Raw genomic sequence first — 20,229 nt, 5'->3', positions numbered from 1 at the left:
TTCTCTGTAGGTTTTTATTATTTTTTCTCTGTAAGTTTCCCCCCACTTTTATGAGTGTAGCTGATATCAAGTAAAAGTACTATAGGGTTACCCTTCCATGGTACATTTTTCTAAAGGGTAGTTTCACACGGTCAAATCATGTGTGTGACACACACACACACACACACACACACACACACACACACACACACACACACGCGCGCACATACACACATATACGCACACACAGAGAGAAGGGGAGAGAGAAAGAGCGGCTGCAGATTTAGACTCTTTGTTATTACACACTCTGTCACTGATCTCCATAGTCCTGATTTCACACGAGGGCTGAAATGTCGTCGATTTCCGTCATCTGACAGGAGCATCGTCTTGCATCGATCGCCGTATGATCATGAAGTGTGTGTTGTATGTTTATGTGGATGCGGTGGTGTAAGATCGTGTGCGGTGTATGGTGCGTTTGCCATCTGGACACACTCCGCTAGCTCGCTAGCATCAGGCTAGCTGAAAATTATCAAAACATAAGTGACTGAGGAGGAATAAAATCCCGTTTCCATGGACAACACGTCCATCATTACCCAGGTAGCAAATCCAAAGGAGGAAGAGAGCCTTTCTTGTCAAGAAAAAGGTAAGATGATGCGACTGCTTATTGGACTGGATGTTGGATGTTTTTGTTTTGACAGCGGAATCACTGCGGCTTTGCTGTTGATGCTCTTAAGATTGTATTAATCCATAAGATTTTTTTAAATATAACATGCTAATAATAATAAATTAAATAATTTATTATAATTAATGTTTTATATTATTGTCGTTTTTTGTAAATTTAAAACTAAAATATAGAATAATTGTTTTTTCTTCAATGTATGGTTCTCAGCTTCTGACTGAGAATCTCAAAACAAGTGTTTCCAGTCGGCTGCCTTCTGTTCGTGGTTTTAAGCAACAATGTATTTAATATGGATGCACTGTACTCGCTCACAGTTATTTCCCTAAGCATCAATCTTATCATGCTTCAATCCATGCTTGTGCTGGAGCCAGAGCCTCAATAAGCGGATAGAAAATATTTAAAGCCACTGAGCCTGAAATCAAAACACTGAACTGGCTTTGCCATTCTCTGCCATTCAGGTCCCAGTTTTTTGTACCAATTTCTGCTTATGATAACCATGCATTATTGTACTGCTCAGAAATGGTTTTCTCTCTTGAAAGCGATAACTGTGGATGAAAGAATCAGTTTAACTGCTAAACATATGATGTAATTTCAGTGTAAGAGGTGGATTGCTGTTGTCTGTACTTTGGAAGGATTGGGTTAACAGTGAAGCAGAAATGTCTTCATTTTCTCTTTGGACTTTGCAGTGCTTCTAAAGTAAGATTTATTTTACTCAATGAGTTCACCCAGCCTGGCACTTTCCCCAAGCGCTCTTGACACATTTTGAGTCGTTTTGGTCACCATCTGAAAACCCAATGTGGTTAAACCCCTTGTTGTTCCTGGGATTAAAACAATATGGTATCAAATGCTTATTGAGTTCCATAGCACTTCCATGGAGCGTACTTATCCAGTTATCAGTGGCTTTTTATAATTGCTTCTTCAAGGTAGTTCTCAAGAGAGTGTAAACCCATGGAAGTCTTATGCCTGCTTAAGTCAACACAACACATACTAATGTGAGATGAAGTGATGAGATTAGCCCAAACGAATTCATGCGAGTAAATAAATCACGTAAATTATTTCCACGGCTGCTTTTCTGTGGATAACAACACAACATAAACATTTTACAGTCACTTAGAGCACAAACAGATGGTAGTCCACATGTTGGAGGGCTTACTTGACGAGAGAGGAGCAGAAGGACGAGGTCTGGTTTTGGGGCGTAAAGCACCCTCTCAGCACTCCCCTGCTGGGTAGTTGGATCAGTTGAGTGAGGATACCTCCACTATGAGAGGATCACATGACAAAGGAATCCCTCATGTAACATACTTTATATTTAGGATAAGACAGGATGCCCGCTAAGCTCGAATTCTGCCTATTAGATTCAGAGATATTTCTCGGTGCAATAATGTTGGCCTCTTATGATCGGCTCCAGAGAATAAGCTCAACGCTCTGTTTGTCTGCCAGGTGTATTTTGTTTTTTGTAAAGCAGTGGTCCTAAAAACATTTTTGTTTATACACAGCCATGTTTCAACAACCAAAAAGCACACACTCGCAAATCAAGCCATAGCCTCCCACTTCTTATGGTAGTGAATGGACCCCTATAGCAACATTTAGTCATTTTTTGAACAGATTTAATGTGATTGATGATTGAAAATAATGCCCTTTAAAGAAATGTTCCAGGTTCAATAGAAGTAAAACATAATCAACACAAAATAATTTCCAATTTGATCTTCTTTTCTTCAAAAAAGTAGAATCTGGGTTGCAGTGAGACACACTGAAAGTGAATGGTTGAAGTGGAAGCAATGACCGATTCTTTCTTCCCTATTGATACATCTGAGTGGAATTGAAAAATTCACCACCAAAGATTAGAGTATCGTTTTATGAGAAGACTGGTTTGACATTTTAATTAAAAAAGGTTAAAAAAAAGTTAAAAATGAAACATTTCCGTGAAGGAATTGTTCACAATAAGATCAATAACCTGCATTTTGGAAATAGATAAAGATGTTTAGAAAATGTAACATTATTTTGGTGTTACAAATTGCTTTCCTGTGTAAAATTATATCAAATTGTAATACTTTACAATGCCTAAAACCCTATCAACTAAAAATGGATGGATTTAAAACAACTTTACAGTTAAAAAAAATACAGAAGTTTTAACAGAATAATTATTGTAAGTGCTCTGTAAGCATCTCAGTTCTGTTTTTAAAACCTCCAATCGCCAATTACTTCTACTTCCATGTTGTTTTGTCATTCCTTTACCTTAAAATCTAGTTTTTAGATGCATTTAGGGGGGCAACCACTGATATTTCATACTGTATAAGACATTTCCTTTAAATATAAGGAGTAAGGACACTTTGCTTGCTGCAGCAAGAACACCCCTTATATTTTTTGCATGGCAAGGAATTCCCATCTCCGTTGCAGCTTTTTGTGAGATTACGTTCAAAGAATCTCATTAAAAAGATGCCACTGTCTCTTATCTACAGCCAAAAAAGGATAATGAAGCATAGCTTTTGAGGTTTGTCATGCAGAAACACAACCTTCCCTTTCCAAAATGAAGCTTTGCACACCGGTCCCCTCTTATGGTGAAAAACTCTCCTAACCCAGTGGCCTTGGATGTCGGCCACACTTGCTGAATATTTCAAACCAGATGGGGCTATTTTCAGAAACCTATCGGTTTCATTGTAAGCAAAGAAGCATCTGACAAATGCATGTCGTGTTTTGAGTGCGGCGCTGGTGTTTGTGCTTATAGATTGCACCTTTATGCATAATGGATAGAGTTTAATGAAGTTGGGATTGGAATCTTATTGCTGAGGGTTTTGGGACAAACACCGTCCGTCACTGGTGATAAAGTGAATCCAGTTGTAGATGATGCACCATGCATGTGATGGATGAGGTAGAGACTTTCAGGGCTTGTTAAAAGCTTTTTAGCCTCATTCTCTAAGAGAAATTGTCTGTCAAGGTTAGGTCTGCTTCCACTTTATTTGGGAATATGCTCTCATTTTGCATTCTTGTTGCAATCTTAGCCTTGCGAACTCGATGCGGTCGGTTGTATAGTCTGGAGGCCTTTTTTGGTCTCCGAGTGAGTGTGCAGCAAATTACAAATATGTGCTCATAATTCCCGTTGATTAGAGTACACATTATGTTTGTTTGCAAGACATGAGGCCTTGTTTTGTCAGTCCACAAAAACTCATAGCATAAGCGCTAGGGAATTGGCCTGCCAGCTAATGTCAGGAAGCACATGATGACATCATACAATCAGCATGAAACACTGTTATCCAACCAACTGTAAAAACAATCCCTGTATCATCCATCTGTGGTTGATGTGCAGTCTGTTTGGTTTACTTCATGCAATTTATGGATTATTAGCTTTATGCTGGATTCACAACGTGACCCTTGAAATGGGTCATGATGGATTGTGATGAGGGAAAGTAGTTTGTTTCGTATATGGAGACACTGATGAATGATACTATATTGTGAATATAAATAAAAACTAAAAATGACTCCATTTTTAAAGAGAATTTAGGCCATTAGGACATTATAATGTATAATATAGGGCTGTCAAACGATTAATCGCGAATTCGCGATTAATCGCATCCAAAATAAAAGTTTGTGTTGTTTACATAATATATGTGGGTTCAATGTGTATAATTATTTTATATATATATAAATACACACACATGCTTGTATATATTTAAGAAATATTTTCATGTATATAGATTTATATATAATTTATATTGTATATATAAATATTTTACATATGAATAATATTTTTTTCTTAAATATACATGCATGTGTGTGAATAAATATATTAAAAAATAATTATACACAGTGCACCCACATACAGTATATTATGTAAACACAAACTTTTATTTTGGATGCGATTATTCATTTTGTGATTTGCCAAAGATTACATTTAACAGTATTCAATTATCATTGCGTTTAAAGATGAACTATAACTGTTAGATAATCGCAGTAATTTAAATGTAAAAAATAAAGGAAAATGAGCATGCACAACAACTAAATATTCAATATGATACAATAGCGATAAATTAAACAAAACACTAATATCGGCCAAATTATCAAAATGCTATAGATACATCCCTCTTCTTATATATAGTTATCTTATGTTCACCAAGGCTGTGCTAACTGTACAAATACTGGAACTGTTTTCTATTCGAATATTTTAAAATGTAATTAATTTAATCCTGTGATGGCAAAGCTGAATTTCCAGCATCATTACTCCATTCTCAAATGTCACATGATCCTTCAGAAATCATTCTAATGATTTGCTAGACACATTTCTTAGTAATATCAATGTTGACAACAGTTGTGCTTCCTAATATTTTTGTGGAAACTAATATATTTTCTTTCAGGATTTTTTTATAAATATAACATTCAAAAGAACAGCATATTTGAAATAGAAATTCAATGAAAAATTTTATTGTTATACAGTACATTAAAGTTTTATTTAATAATGTATTACATGTCATATAGGCTACTGTCTCAGAAATTGTGCATCTTAAAAATTCTTCTTTAAAGCCACACCCATACACAGATTCATACGGAGGACGTCTGATTAATGAAGGCGGAGGACATATTTGACAGTGAAATGCATTTATTATTATCGAGGAGACATTATAAAAGATGCCTCTGGCTTCCCCCATCATGCTTTGCTCTCTATAATAGCATATTGGAACATGACGTGCTAATAGAGTTCAAAAGGAAGACTTTCCTTGGCTATCCCGAGGCTACAGATACACCCCCACGTGGGATGGGATTGAATTTAATCAAATTCACTGTACTGCTCCATGCTTTGGTGCTGCATTGCTGCTGAACTGACCAGCTTTGCTCCAATAAGTCTTAACTTTGTCAGGTATCATTGGATGATCCATTTACCTTAATCAGATTAGCAAGTCTCTGAGCGTAGATGTTTATCCCCACACCGCTCACATCGCCAGCCAATTAAAAGCTGCCTTCCACATCCTACAGAATCATACTTCAGCATGGAAGAGCGCCAACGTTGTGGTCGTAGTATGGACTGGTTGCCTTGCCTTGCTCAATAGCAAAAGGATGTTTGACTTCCTGATTCTCAGTTTAGACATGGGACACAATTAGTTTGCAAAGTTAGTTTTTAACAAGAAGCATGATCATCATCATTCTAATGCCCATTGTCATCTACTAACCTTCTGAACAGACTACAACTTTTCCATTTCCACCTAAGGTTGGCGTGACGTACAGTATATTGATCTTCAAGCAGAATTTTGATGTACTGTAAATCCACAAATCTGATGAAGTGTGCATCTCTGATTCTGTTATTTTTTTCTGTGCGCTACTGTACAAACAATCTGATTTGTATAAATCGCTATATTATTGAAGGCATCTGTTGAGATTCAGAAGCTTGTGAGAAACAGTTCTGCACTAAATCATCAGACCCACCATCAGATGCCTCAGAGGTATTTATTCTCTTCCTAAGACACTCCTCCTCTCTTTAATTGTTAATATCATCTCCCAAGACTTCATCTGTGGATTTGTGGCTTCTGGAAGGCTGATGGAGGTGTTGAGAGGAAGCTGAGAAGATTGAATACTGTTGGTGGTCAGAGTAGCCAGAAGTCATCAGGGTCAGATAGTGTGGGTGGTCTTTGCTTCCGCTTGTGTAATGATACTCAATGGCACCCTTCGGAGTTCTTCATTTGATGGTACTGGGTGTGTGTTAATGTGTTAGTGTATGTTATCTTGGTGTGAAATACTGTGTTCTGTTAGTCTTAGGCTTTTTGTATTTAGCATCTCTGTAGACTCTTAAGTGTAGCAGTAAAAATGTGTGCTTCAGCATATGTTTGTGCTTGTTGTGTTATTTGTGCTGCATATCTCTTGAGCTTTGCTTCTGGTTTGTTTTGGGCCGCTCGCTAATCATCATTCCAGCTTCAATAATACAAGGAATTTGGTGCCAGAAATACTCTATTTTCATATGTATTTTCAAAAAAGAATAGTCAATGATGATTTTTATTTTATTTCATATTCATTTTTTTAATATTTTAATGTTCATTTATGTTTTATTTTATTAATTTTTTACAGTGTAGTTTTTTATGTCATTTTCATAGCAAGTGAAATAAAATACAAAGCACTAATTTATACATACATGTTTCTTAGATGTTTCAAATAGCAATAATTTGCAGTAACTCAGTTGTTTGCCAATTTTTTTTTATTATATTTTGAAAGAATTTTAAATAGTTTGTATATTTGCCTTCATTTTATTACCACCGTTTTGATAATACATTTTTATTAAATCATAAATCCAGAAGAAAAAAAAAATCTGGAGGAAAAATAATCGGAAAGAATAAAAAATGTATAGAGCCCTATTATTTAAATTTGAACGAGTTATTAAATTGTTTATGATCTATGAATTCAACTGATTATACATGCTTTTTGCTTGTTCATTTAATAAAAAATTACGCTGAATACAGAAAAATCTATACAAAAAACATGGTAAACTTTTGATAAATTGTTGCAAGTTTCATGATTTCATTGAATCAGACATTAGATTAGACATTAGAATTAGTTGAAACCCCAAACAATTAAAACTAAAAAAAATTAAAAAAATTAACTAAAACTAACTTAACTTATTAACTTATGTTTATCTTACTCGCATACATTTATTTTTTATTTGACTATCTTTGTAGGCTACGGTTATTGTCTCTGTGTACTGGAAGCTTCTTCTGTCTCCAAAGCAAATTCATGCAAACACACTTAGCAATAAAGCTCTTTAATTCTGATTCTGAAAACTAGGGCTGCAACAACTAATCGATAAAATCGATTATAATCGATTATGAAAATCGTTGTCAACGAATGTCATTATCGATTAGTTGGTCTGATTACGTCACGGGGATTGTTTACATGGAACATGCGCTTCTTACATGCGCTTCATGAGGCGCACATGCAGTCTCTCTCCCTCGCCGCTCTACCCTGTCTCGCGCGCGCAACACGGACGGTTTGGAGCACATTATCTTCTGTCTCGCATGCGCACTCTTGATTCCGTGAGTTTGAACTAATTTGCGGGCATCAGGAAACCGCTATCAATATGCAGCATACACGAAAATCATTCACCTTTCGGTAAATTCGCCGTTTTGAAACCAACATAGGTGACCTACGTTAATCGTGTATACTTTATGAAGCCATACTATAGTATAATGTGAGATAGAAATGTATATTTAAGTCATTAAATTCAAGTTAACCTAAGCTTTTCCCTCCACTGCGGCTGTCAGTCATTCTCTATTCGGTGTTCAAACAGCGCGTCGCGTTACAACAGTTAACATGATGATCTCTTTCCAAGATGATTCAATGTTATTATTATAATTGATCCGTAGATAAAGGTCTATGATGGTTTTGAAATCTTATTAATAGCCTTTCTTGTTCTGTCCTATCTATTATATTTTGCTTCCTCACTAAACAGCTGTGCTTTACATTTAAAACAGCTGTGCATCTGATTTTTACGATGTTTTTCATGAATGTATAACAACAATACAAAGAGCAATGTGTAACGTTTTACCAGAGTTAGTGCTACACTTATTGTCTCTTATTTGTTCCCCACTAAGGAATGTTTTTTTCACTAAATGTTTATTATTGTGCACTTCTGATATTTCTAGGCTAAGTTTTGCTGAGTTATCCACTAATCTAGTTTACAATAGCATTTTTGTCATAGGTTATGGTCATATATTTTTTTTTTATTTGTTGTTTTTCTTTATAATGAAGTTATCTGTATTAAGTAGATTGTTTAACACACAAAAGAGTGTGGTTTTTAGGGTTTTATTTTGTTATAATAAACAAAAAAGAAATATAATTTTTTATCCGATTAATCGATTAATCGAAAAAATAATCGTCCGATTAATCGATTATCAAAATAATCGTTAGTTGCAGCCCTACTGAAAACTAAAATGGATTTCATAGGGCCTCACAGTTTTATTTTATGTCCACATATTGACTTATGCAAGTCCATTTTAACAGTATGACTTTCCCATTATATGTTAATCATCATAACTGCATGATTCAGATACTGTACCATTTTCTCAGCGGCAGAAGCCGTTTCCTCCAGTGGAGACAGTCTCAATTTTAGACTTACCGACCTTGGCTCTGTGGGCAGTCAGCGCTCCCTGGGTTCAGAGTGGTTCTCTCTGTGAATGTTTTTTAAACTGGGCATAATTACGGTGGCCCAGTAGTGCACAACACATGAAATTTATAAAGCAAACATGAGTTCACAACACAACGAAATTAATCCACAACACAACGGAAATGCTCCCGACCACTAGAGGGCTCTCGGAGCGCGGTAAGGTTAGTTTTCCTTGCCATTGTGCTATAGAGTCTGCAATCTTAATTAGTTTTAACAGTATGTATCCATTGTATAGACATAAAATATGACTATCACCTACATGAATTATAGCTGCGTATTTATACTCGGGAATGCTTTGACACACTACCACAGCGCATGATCCCTAAGGGAACGTCTGGCAATTCCACCAAGATGTTAAAACGTATAATTTATTGTAATATAATTTGATGAATAAAAATAAAAACCATTTGATGAATTGCAGAATTACAAGAAGGTATTTGCACAATTTCACTTGTAATTACCAAATTCACCTGTCTGGTCACTAGGAACCTACCACGAGCTTTGGGACATGGATAAAAAAATCCCGCTTGCGTTAACTTCAAGCATAACAATTACAAAGGCAGACTCCATCGTGTTTCTGCAAATGTTTCTCCTGGATTTGCGATCCTTTATTATGGTCAGAAAAGATGTTTAGAACACATCTAAACCCACCCCAGCCCCCGACGTAAGCATGACATGGTAAAAGAACGGTTCTAGTCCAGCAAAGAGTTGGTGCCGCTTTGGAACCAGTTCTCCTGGCCGACAACCGGTTCTTTGGCTGTCAAAACACCAAGAACTGGTTCGCACGCAGGCACCTGCTCCGAACCGGCTCTAAAAATGCTTTGGTGGAAAAGGGGCTTGAGAGCCCTCTAGTGGTCAGGAGCTTTTCCGTTGTGTTGTGAACTTATGTTTGCTTTATAAGTTGTGTTGTGCACTCACCATATATAAAGGTTCAAGTTCACAGCTGAGGGGTAATAGTGGCTTGGAGTTGAAACTGGAGATTGTCAAAAGGGAACAACATTGAGGCAGGCTGGGACATGGCCAAAACATGCTCTGATGATGTTGACACCATTTCAAACACTGTTGCCTTTTGAATCAGATCACAAAACTGCCAGATCTGTGGTGAAAGGTTAAAATACTCACAGACGTAGAGCCTCCTACACTCCAATCTACTGTTTTTTTTTTATAGATACTTGCCAAATCAAGCGTCAATATATTACTATAGCTCATGCTTCTAAAGTTAGAGCTTTGAACTTTTGTGTGTGTGCCTTCCCACACCTTTATGCTAGACATGAATGATACATCAAATCATTTGGATTGTTGAAGAGAGGTAGGCTATTATTTGTAAACCTGGCTGTTTTGTTTTCCCTGTGGGCAATGAAATGGACAAAAAATTCCTTACATTGCAGAAGAAACCTGAGACATTTCTAGAGACAGGAATATCATAGAGACTTGAAAAAAAAAATGGACCAGTATGCTGCTACTCAAAACTTTCTAACAACCACATAGCAACATGCTTTAAAACACCCAGAATACCTTAGCAACTGCATAGCAACACCCTGGCAACCATCCTCAACACCCTAATTGTGGCAGCAGGTTATGAATGGTCAAGCCCACTCACATTTTGTTCGTTTGATTTTGGTCAATAAGCAACCTGCCAAAACATCCTGGCAACTGCATTACAGCATGCTAAAACACCCAAAATACCTTAGGAGCTGCATCGAAACACTTTGGCAACAATCCACAATACACTAGCAAAGTTGCGGAATGTTTTGTATGGTCAAGCCCACTCACATTTTCTTCTTTTGATCTGGACCAGTAAGCAACCACCCAGAACATCCTAGCAACCACAAAGCAACATTCTAAAAGACTAAATATCTTACCCTGGCAACCCCCTTGCAACCATCATCAATAATATAGCACATTTTTATAGCAACAATTTTATATTGTCACTCAATCCCACTTACTTTTTCTTATTTTGATATGGACCAGTAAGCAACTACCTAAACCATCCTAGCAACCACATAGCAATGTTTTAGCAGCTGCATAGCAACCATCAATAACACTCTAGCAACGTGGCATCAGGTTTTATATGGTCCAGCCCTTTAACGTTTTCTTCAGAAAATCTCCAATTCAAATTCAGATCGCCTGCTCATAGATGCCAGCATACGCACTATCCACTTGGCCACGTCTCCCATTAATTTACCAGTTTTAATGCTTTTCCTAAATGTAAGACTGAGTTATCATACTCAATTTTATTTATGGAAAATTCCCATTTTCTCTGTGAAAGGACACATCAGAATATAATAGAATAAGTCTAGTGACCATGTGTGTGTCTAGGTCTTTAAACATGCCATTCTGTATGAAATCTGAGAGTGTCTGTTGAGTCTTCAAAGTGAAGGGTGAACTACATTTAACGGTGAGCTTATCTCCTGAGAGATGTATAAAGTGGAACAGCGGTGCTGTTGGGAAATGTTCGTGTGTGGAATCGACATGATTACCTGCTTTCAGCAGATGGGAACCACTTCAGTAACCTGCAAATGACCACAGACATTCTCTGAGTTGAATAACGGTGATGCCCTACCAAATTTAAATACGATATTTTGTATTCCAGTCATGGGGAATTCAACCGTCAATGCGAACTTTTTTTTTTTTTTGCATAAAAATCAACTTACAGGCACACGTCTCTTTGTAAGACTGTCATTGTCACCAGTTTGCCCTTTTCGCATCAGTCCCGAGAGATGCCTGGATCAGATGCTAATGTCAGAATCAGAAAGACAGACGGAGCACGAAACATATTGTGTGCAGTAGTCCTACATCTGCTATCTTCAGTCTTTTTTCTCCCTCCCACCTCATCTGCTCTGCTCTGCCTCTGCTTTTTCCAAAACAACGTGGGACGTGTTGTGTAACAGGGTTGAATAGACATATCTCTCTTATTATTTTCAGCGACTAATTCCACCGTGCCTGTCACATCCTTCATTTCTTCAGCCGCAGTAACGTGTCCGCAGGGTCCGGAAGGATCCCGTCAACAACGCGATATCACAAACTTGTATGAGAGATGAGTTCTTTATACCACCCCAACACTGTCACTACCAAGCAGTTTGGGAAAAGATCATATCATTCAGTTCATTGTTTGTTGTGGGTACAAGCAGTACATTCTCATATTCCCACCATACATGTTGGATAAAATCATAAAAAAAAATATTGAACGCAAATAATATTAAATTAAATATGAAACTCACATTTTTTAAACATTGAAATTCGTTAATTTCAATTAGTTTAATGACAAAATAAACATAAACATGAAAGTACTTCACAGAAGACAAAAGCACCAACATAAATGTCCCAGGCCTATAGTCCTCCCCTTTGTAGTGTTGTCACTCCTCCTTTTATCCTCCTGGAGCTCCTCACTCAGGCCCCGTCCACACTACTGTGTTTTCGTTAAAAAACTGAGAATTAAAACGAATACAATCTCTGTCCACATCAGCGCTTTATCTGCGTATTAGAAATGATCTCCGTCCACATTAAAAAACGACTGAAAACGCGGATCACGTGACCATTCACCAACACTGGGCATGCGCATGCCGGTGTAAACAGTGATTGACGAATCAGGGAAGATACGTCATGACTGATAACACCCAATCATGGAGCCAAGCGTCAGCCCCTGCGTCATTCATACATATACATACATCTTCTTCCGCTTCATCCGGTGCCGGGTCGCGGGGGCAGCAGTCTAAGCAGAGATGCCCAGACTTCCCTCTCCCTAGACGCTTCCTCTAGCTCTTCTGGGGGGACACCGAGGCGTTCCCAGGCCAGCCGGGAGACATAGTCTCTCCAGTGTGTCCTAGCTCTTCCCCGGGGCCTCCGCCTAGTGGGACGTGCCCGGAACACCTCCCCAGGGAGGCGTCCAGGAGGCATCCGGAACAGATGCCCGAGCCACCTCAGCTGACCCCTCTCGATGTGGAGGAGCAGCGGCTCTACTCTGAGCTCCTCCCGAGTGACCGAGCTTCTCACCCTATCTCTAAGGGATCGCCCAGCCACCCTGCGGAGAAAGCTCATTTCGGCCGCCTGTATCCGGGTTCTTGTCCTTTCGATCATGACCCAAAGCTCATGACCATAGGTGAGAGTAGGAACGTAGATTGACCGGTAAATCGAGAGCGTTGCCTTACGGCTCAGCTCCTTCTTCACCACAACAGACCGGTACATCGACCGCATTGCTGCAGAAGCTGCACCGATCCGTCTGTCAATCTCCCGTTCCATCCTTACCTCACTCGTGAACAAAACCCCAAGATACTTAAACTCCTCCACTTGAGGAAGGATTTCTCCACCAACCTGAAGTGAGCAAGCCACCCTTTTCCGACTGAGGTCCGCCCCTGCGTCAGCGTTTCTGAAGTCCTACGTTTTGTCTCGTCCACACTAAAACGCCCTCTGGAGATTCAAAACGCAAAACGGAGCTGCAGCGTTTCTAATCTTCTCCGTTTTAGGTCTTCGTTTTTCCCGTTTTAGTCTGGACGGGAGGTGCAAACGTAGCAAAAGGTCTCAGTTTTTAAACGAAAACGCAGTAGTGTGGACAGGGCCTCATTCCTACTGCTCTCGACCCCGCACTGCTTGGCCCATCACCATTAATCATTTAATTATAGGATGGATTAGGATTCAGACATGAAAAACATCCTTGTAGATATTGATATTACAGGAATAGTTCACTGAACATTCAACAGTCATTTTGGTCTTCATCGGTCGGCTGTCTCGCCTCGGCGATGTCCTCTGGTTTACATCATCCTAACTGACTCGAGACAGACAATGTGAGCAGCACACCAAATATGCAAACATTTAAAAAGCCATGATGTAAGACATGGGCTGATTAGGGAAGAAATCAGCCAGAGGCAATGGTTTGAGTAAGATAATACAGTGTAGAGGATGTATACAGTTAATCTCTTTCTCATTTTTCCTCGTTCGGAGCAGCTTTTGGAACAAGACAGCAAACAGATTTGTGAACTTGTTTTTTATAAGCCTTGTTTCCTTTGTTTGCTCACAGAGGACTGAGCATCTTAATTATTAAAACAACAGCTAACGCTTGATGCCCTTGCTTCTCTCTTATTTAACCTTTCCCCCATTTCCTTTACACCACTCTCCCCCTGTAATGAAGCTGGGGGTCTATGTTCTTCGCAGATGGGCAGTTTTTCCACGCTTTGGGTCAGAGGGTTATTATCTCTTCCTGTCAGGAATGTCAGGAATTTCCTCTGCGTTCCTCTTTCGACTGTGAAAGCAAAGAGACCGTGCCCACCCATGTGACCGCTCTGCATCGGATTACCTCACTCGCAGACTGTGGGAATGGTCCGCACACGATGAAAACAAAGCTTCAGCCAGAGTTCCATTCGCTAACCTGGAAACCGCAGTATGAGTTTGTCTTTGCAACTCTTGATTTGCATATTGCGATTCCCTGTGCAATTCTGTTTTTGTGCAGTGTGATTTACCAGAAATACAGCTGTCAATCGAACATCAGCATTTTAGGGCCGTCAGGGTTTTTATCTCCACACTCATCCTGTCTCCTGTGGAAGCTAGGCTTGGGTATCATTTGAATGAACAATTCTGATTATTATCCATTCCAAGTTTTGATTCCAGTATGGTAAAAAAAATAAAGATGAAGCCTTTTTGCAATATATTCTTTTGCAGCTGAATGCCATGAACAAAAATCCACAGCATGAACAGCCAACTAATAAATTAGACTAACTAATATAAGTTTTACACAAGTAAACAGTCAGTAATACAATAAGAACAAATACTGTATGCAAATTAGTAATTGCAAAAATAAATATAACTTTGAAATCAAATGTAAAAATTACACTGCATAGTTTCTTTTTTATAAATAATATATAGATTAATCCTTATTGAAGTTTAGGGGTGTAACGATACACAAAACTGACCGTTCGGTTTTCTCACGGTTTTGACGTCTTGGTTTGGTTCGGTTCGGTTTAGAAAGCTAAAATTGCTTTTTTTTGTTGTTTTTAAAGAGTGGTTTAATGAAAAAATGTCTTTGTCTTTAAATTAATTCAATAACAATTAAACCTTTCACAAGGATTAAAAAAAATCTGCTAATGCTCTAAACTATATAGTTAGTTGTACATTATTTTAACCTAAATTCAGATGCTATTTATTTAAAAAAAAAAAAAAAAAAAATACATTCAATAATGAAATAAACATTTTTTGATTGTATTCATATGCAAGTAATGCAACCAAGCCACTCTGAGATGCTGAGAACAAGAGCTGATTGTGTACAGCTATACACTCTGAAACATTTAATCAAATTGCAGCCTTTGCGATTTTAATCACGCTAAGCCATGTTACGCGATTTGCATATTTCGATTAATCGTGCAGACCTAATCTCTACTTTGTTAGACAAATGATTGAATTTTAGTCAAGTGAGGTTGAATTTGAATAGAATACGCTGTAGCAGGGACGGCACCGCCATGCAAACTGCCTCCAGCCACATTCCTGTGGTCAACCAGAGAATATGGTTTTAGATGGGTATGTTTGTATGTGTGTGTGTGGAGAAAACCCTGTTTGTGTTGGACGGATGGTTGTTCAGAGGGCTGCTGAAGGGTACACTGGCCCACCTCCCTCCATCTCTCCCTCCGGTGTCCTTCCCACCTGCATATTATTAGACTGCCGTGCTGTGCAGGCGATCAAGGCGGGAAAAATAGTCTCAAAATGGAGGCCCGGGAGGGAGGGATCGCACAAGAACAGTGTTTTGGGAATGTGAGAGCACAGAGGTTGGACTGTACCATTTGTTCTATGACAGACTGTGTATCTTCAGTATAGACTAGTTACTTGTTATAATAAGCTTGAGAAGTTTGTCCAAGAGTGTAGTTGTGTTTTAAAATCAAGTATTAAATCACCCTAGCATTTCTGTGTGGAAGGTTGTTCGGCTCATTTGTGTCTCGCTATGCCTCAGAGCTTGTCAACTGACAGGTAATTATAGTTAGATAGAAAATCAGAGGGTCTGGCCTCTTTCTCTGTCTTTAGTGACGCCCACACTATCTCTCAAATTAGTGTTGCTCAAGTACATTGCGATCTGTTTATAGACACTCCTTGTGTGACTGTTCTTTTATTTTTCTCAAAAATACAGAATAAAATTTGTTTTCTTTATTTTTTTTAATATTATTTTTTTTGGGGGGGGTGGTGCAAACCTTTATATAAAGCGGACAGCAATCATTTCAAATGTGTCGCCTGTTCGGACTCAACAATATCTCATAATTTACTGAGACTTCAAAATAATCCATAATCAGCGATCTGATCTTACATCAAATTTTCCAAAAAGGAAAAATTTGAGAGAATTAATTTTTATAATGCTACTTTAAAGTTTCTATTTTCTTACTATGAGAACTCAAATGAGGCAGTTGTGGAAATTGTTTTTTTTTTGTGTGTACTTTGTATTATCTCTTGCACATTTAGTTTCATTTTTTATAGTATTTTATAATGTTAGTTAATGCTTCATCCACCGACTTTTGTTTTACATGACCAAGACTTCTATGTACAGTATGAATGACCTGTTATGATTTGTCTTGGTATGTAAAATAACACAGCGTCCCTGCTGTATTTTTGTACACGTGGGCTCTCATATAATAAAGGACATTTGCTTTTTGACCATATATTAAAAAAGGAACAAGACAAGTCACACTGCCTTCACATGTTGTGAAATCTCCTTATGTAAAATATAAGCAGAAGTGACATGCTGTTCTCATACAGGTGGTTAATGGCTCAAGCCAAAGCTTGGGGTTTGGGGATCATCATAAAGACTAATGTACTTGGGCTGGACTGAGTTCTTTGTTATCGGTCCACAAGAGCCGGATTTCCTCATGGTCTGATGCTCTCTGTGACCTTATGTGTTTTCCAATAGCAGTAATCAGACATATGCTGTTAGCTATTACCCTAATGCTTCTTCCATTATGAGATTGAGAACCGCTTGGCTCGCGGGATTTATTTTTATTTAACGTAGGAGGATAGACAAGATGAGATTTAAAAGCATTTGGACAAGACATACTGTACCTGGCCAAGACCACCAATGGCACAAAAAGTTTGAGTCTTTAAATGCAAATTGAATGTTATCCTATTTACCCCAGCTTAAATGAACAAATAATAGGTTGAACTACAAGTCTTCCTGCAAAAAAACTACTTCTCTGTACTAGTTTCTGATTTAATGAAAGTGTATAATTGGGTGATTGTTACCACTTTAAGGTGCAACAGACACTTGGAGAACACTTGGCCTTCACGACTGACCTGGATAACGAGAAACCCAATCTGTACCGTGCCAGTTTAACACACAGTAGGTCACAAGACATCTAGACCGACATCTCAATCACACAAGACATCTAGACCGACATCTCAATCATCAGTGATTGAGCCTATTGTTACTCAATTTAAAAGGAAAAATATAAAATAGACATTTTCCGATTGCTATTTTGCTCACCTCTTCCGCTGCTGTCAAGAGTGACCTGTTCTTCCAATAGTAATAACTGGTGTGCCCTGCAGGCCTCATTAGAAAACCCAGAAAGCAAGTTTTTGTCATCCAGTCTTTTTCTCTGTTTATTACCCAGCATATCAACTGAAGTGCAACCAGGTGATGTGTGAAATATTCCATGTTTTTGGTTTCATAGTACCGTTTGTGAAATTCCTGCAATTGCTGGGCAAAATATCATGCAAATATGTGCGCAATGCCCATAACCAGAATGTTATTATGAGATTGGCAAACAAGTTACTTCAAAAGGAAAGCTTTTTTGTTTTTTGCCTTTGGTTTTTGCTTTTGCTTTTGTTTTTACTTTTTGTTTTGTTTATTGCTTTTTTCTTTTTTGGTTTTGTTTTTTGCTTTTGGCTTTGTTTTTACTTTTTGTCTTGTTTATTGCTTTTTTTATTTTTTTATTGCTTTTTGGTTTTTGTTTTGTTTGTTTTTTTTTTGTTTTGTTTTTACTTTTTTGTTTTGTTTATTGCTTTTTCTTTTTTGGTTTTGTTTTTTGCTTTTGGCTTTGTTTTTACTTTTTGTTTTGTTTATTGCTTTTTTTATTTTTTTATTGCTTTTTGGTTTGTTTGTTTTTTTGTTTTGTTTTTACTTTTTTTGTTTTGTTTATTGCTTTTTTTCTTTTTGATTGCTTTTTTGTTTTTGTTTTGTTTTCTGTTGTTTTTACTTTTTGCTTTGTTTATTTCTTTTTTTTTTTCTTTTTTTTTTGCTTTTTGCTTTGTTTTTGTTTATTGCTTTTTTGTTTTTTGTTTTGTTTATTAGATTTTAGTTTTTTGATTTGATTTTAGTTTTTTGATTTGGTTTTTGTTTTTTGATTTGGTTTTTGTTTTTTTGCTTTTGGCTTTGTTTTTGCTTTTTGTTTTGTTTATTGCTTTTTTATTGTTTTTTTGTTTTTTTTAATTGATTTTTGCTTTTGGCTTTTATTTTGCTTTTTGTTTTGTACTTTGTTGCATTTTTGTTTTTTTGTTTTGTTTATTGCTTTTTGTTTTTTGGCTTTGTTTTTGCTTTTTGTTTAGTTTTATTTTGAAAGGTTCTGCATTTATTTTGATTATTTTTTTAAAATCTTTTTTTCTTTTGATTGTGTGGTTTGCTTTTTATTTGTATTTTATATATTTTATTGACATACAAGTGTTTGCAAAGCAACTATAAAGCGTTCACCTGATGTAACTCTCGCAACAGACTCGATTAAAAAAAAAAAGGATTTAAGACTCGCTGCCATCAGCTTTACAATGTCCGATTTGTGGGAGCTTTTAATGCTGGTTGTGTAAGTGTACTTGAGATATATTGCCGTGCACGATGACGTTCAGTTGTATTCATGGAATGCAATCGCAGAACAGCAGGCGTGCAAGCGCAGGGGGCAAAGGTGACAGAGTCGTCCATGGAGACGCGTTCTGTGTACCATAATACACAAAAGGAGCTGTTTGCACACTTGTTCGGTCATGTGTGCTTTACACAGTAACCAATAAGCAAACTCCAACAGACCGTTGTTTTTTCACTCGTTACGACCTCCTTCGTGAATGTGCGCTGTATGCGAGGCCGACGGGGTTTTAAGTTACAGGGCAGGGAAGGTAAAGCCCCAGATGTTTTGAACAGTTTCTACATTGGAGTGACCAACGCGTGGTCTGTGTGTGTTTTTCTCTGTCACAGTCTCCCAGTCCAACAGCAGTTTAAAGAAACACAGGAACAGAAGTATCTTTAGTCCCTTCTTCTGCTGTTTCCGGGACTATAATGCAGAACCACCAGCCACCAACAACAAGACCTGCTCCCTCCCTCCACCTGCCGAGGAGAACAGCAGCCCTGCAAAGGTGAGGCCTCATGTATTTCTCTAACGGCACTTTTAATACGGCTCTGGATACATCATGAAATTAGAAAGTTTAGTTTATACTGCGTTTGAATTGCTAATGTTGTGTCAGCTCAGAATAACGTCCGTTTATTAGCAAACTCATTTTCTCTCGGTTTAGCTGAGTTTTTTTTTTCCTTGTTTGTGAGCTGCGCCCGAATGCAGGCTCTGTGCACGCTGTTCCCGTGTCCATACCGCAAAGTTTTCCAGCTGTTCCGAACTCGGTGAACTCGCTGTGATGTTTACCATCCAGTTCTAGAAATGATGGGCCTGCTTCCCCACACACACTCTCTCTCTCTCTCTCTCCCTCTCTCTCCCTCTCTCTCTCTCACACACACTTACATTCCTGAACTGGTTCTTTAATTCCAATAAAATGTGTGCATTTTGTGATTGATTGATTACTTGCCGCCCAGTTTGTTCCTTCCCCTCTTTTTCTTTCTTTTTCTTTCTCTTCTTCTTCCATCCGCTATGTACTCTTAAGGGGGAATACACTAAGAATGCATTGCGCATGCTGATTTGCACATGTTGTTTGTGCTGTTTTCCGTTTTATCAATTAATTTTTCAAAGCAGGTCACCATGAAGGAAAGTAAAAAGCTCAAAGGAGATCTCTTTTATATCTCAGTTGTTTCTCCTATTGGGAACGGAATCACATTGAGACTTTTGCTAAAGATAAAGACTAGCCAAATGTATTATAACATTGATTTTAAATTTTGTATTGGTGAAATAAAAATACAAACAAATTTGATTTTAGACATAATCAATACTTGAAAGAAACACAACCAAGAACTCCAATAAATCTTAAATAAAACTTTAGACTGGGATGGTGCAAATATATGTACTGACACATGATCCCTCACACATGAAGGGGCCATTCTATTTTAATTGTTTTATTTTATCATTTTATTTTATTTTGCACTAGCACACTCCTAATGAAGACTCCAGTCCGTTAGTAGGCTAATAAAAGCTGTTTTATTTTATTTTACATGGAGCAGACCCCCTCACGGGCGCCGCCATATTGACGTCACAAATTGTGCCGATTGTTTAGTGTATTTACCCCCCTCTCTCTTTCTTGTTCTTTTTCTTTCTATCTTTTGCACACATCC

At 37.8% G+C, this 20,229-nt stretch overlaps 1 protein-coding gene across 2 annotated transcripts in view; it reads left to right on the top strand.

The window, feature by feature from the left end:
- Window positions 1-203: 203 nt before the first annotated feature.
- The window catches only part of ctdspla (CTD small phosphatase like a), a 42,103-nt gene continuing 22,077 nt past the window's right edge, over window positions 204-20,229 (top strand). Inside the window, exons 1-2 of one of the 2 annotated variants that reach the window (XM_089125468.1) lie at window positions 204-622; window positions 18,934-19,091. In XM_089125468.1, coding sequence (XP_088981594.1) covers window positions 550-622; window positions 18,934-19,091 — 231 coding nt within the window. In that variant the 5' untranslated portion in view covers window positions 204-549. The remainder of the gene's footprint in view (window positions 623-18,933; window positions 19,092-20,229) is intronic. The other variant, XM_089125469.1, reaches the window with a different exon arrangement.

This window comes from Pimephales promelas, chromosome 22 (genome assembly GCF_988280905.1).
Source record: "Pimephales promelas chromosome 22, fPimPro1.hap1.1, whole genome shotgun sequence".
Taxonomy (NCBI): Eukaryota; Metazoa; Chordata; class Actinopteri; order Cypriniformes; family Leuciscidae; genus Pimephales; species Pimephales promelas.
Note: the sequence above shows the minus strand (reverse complement) of the source record. Positions and strands in the feature narration are given on the sequence as shown.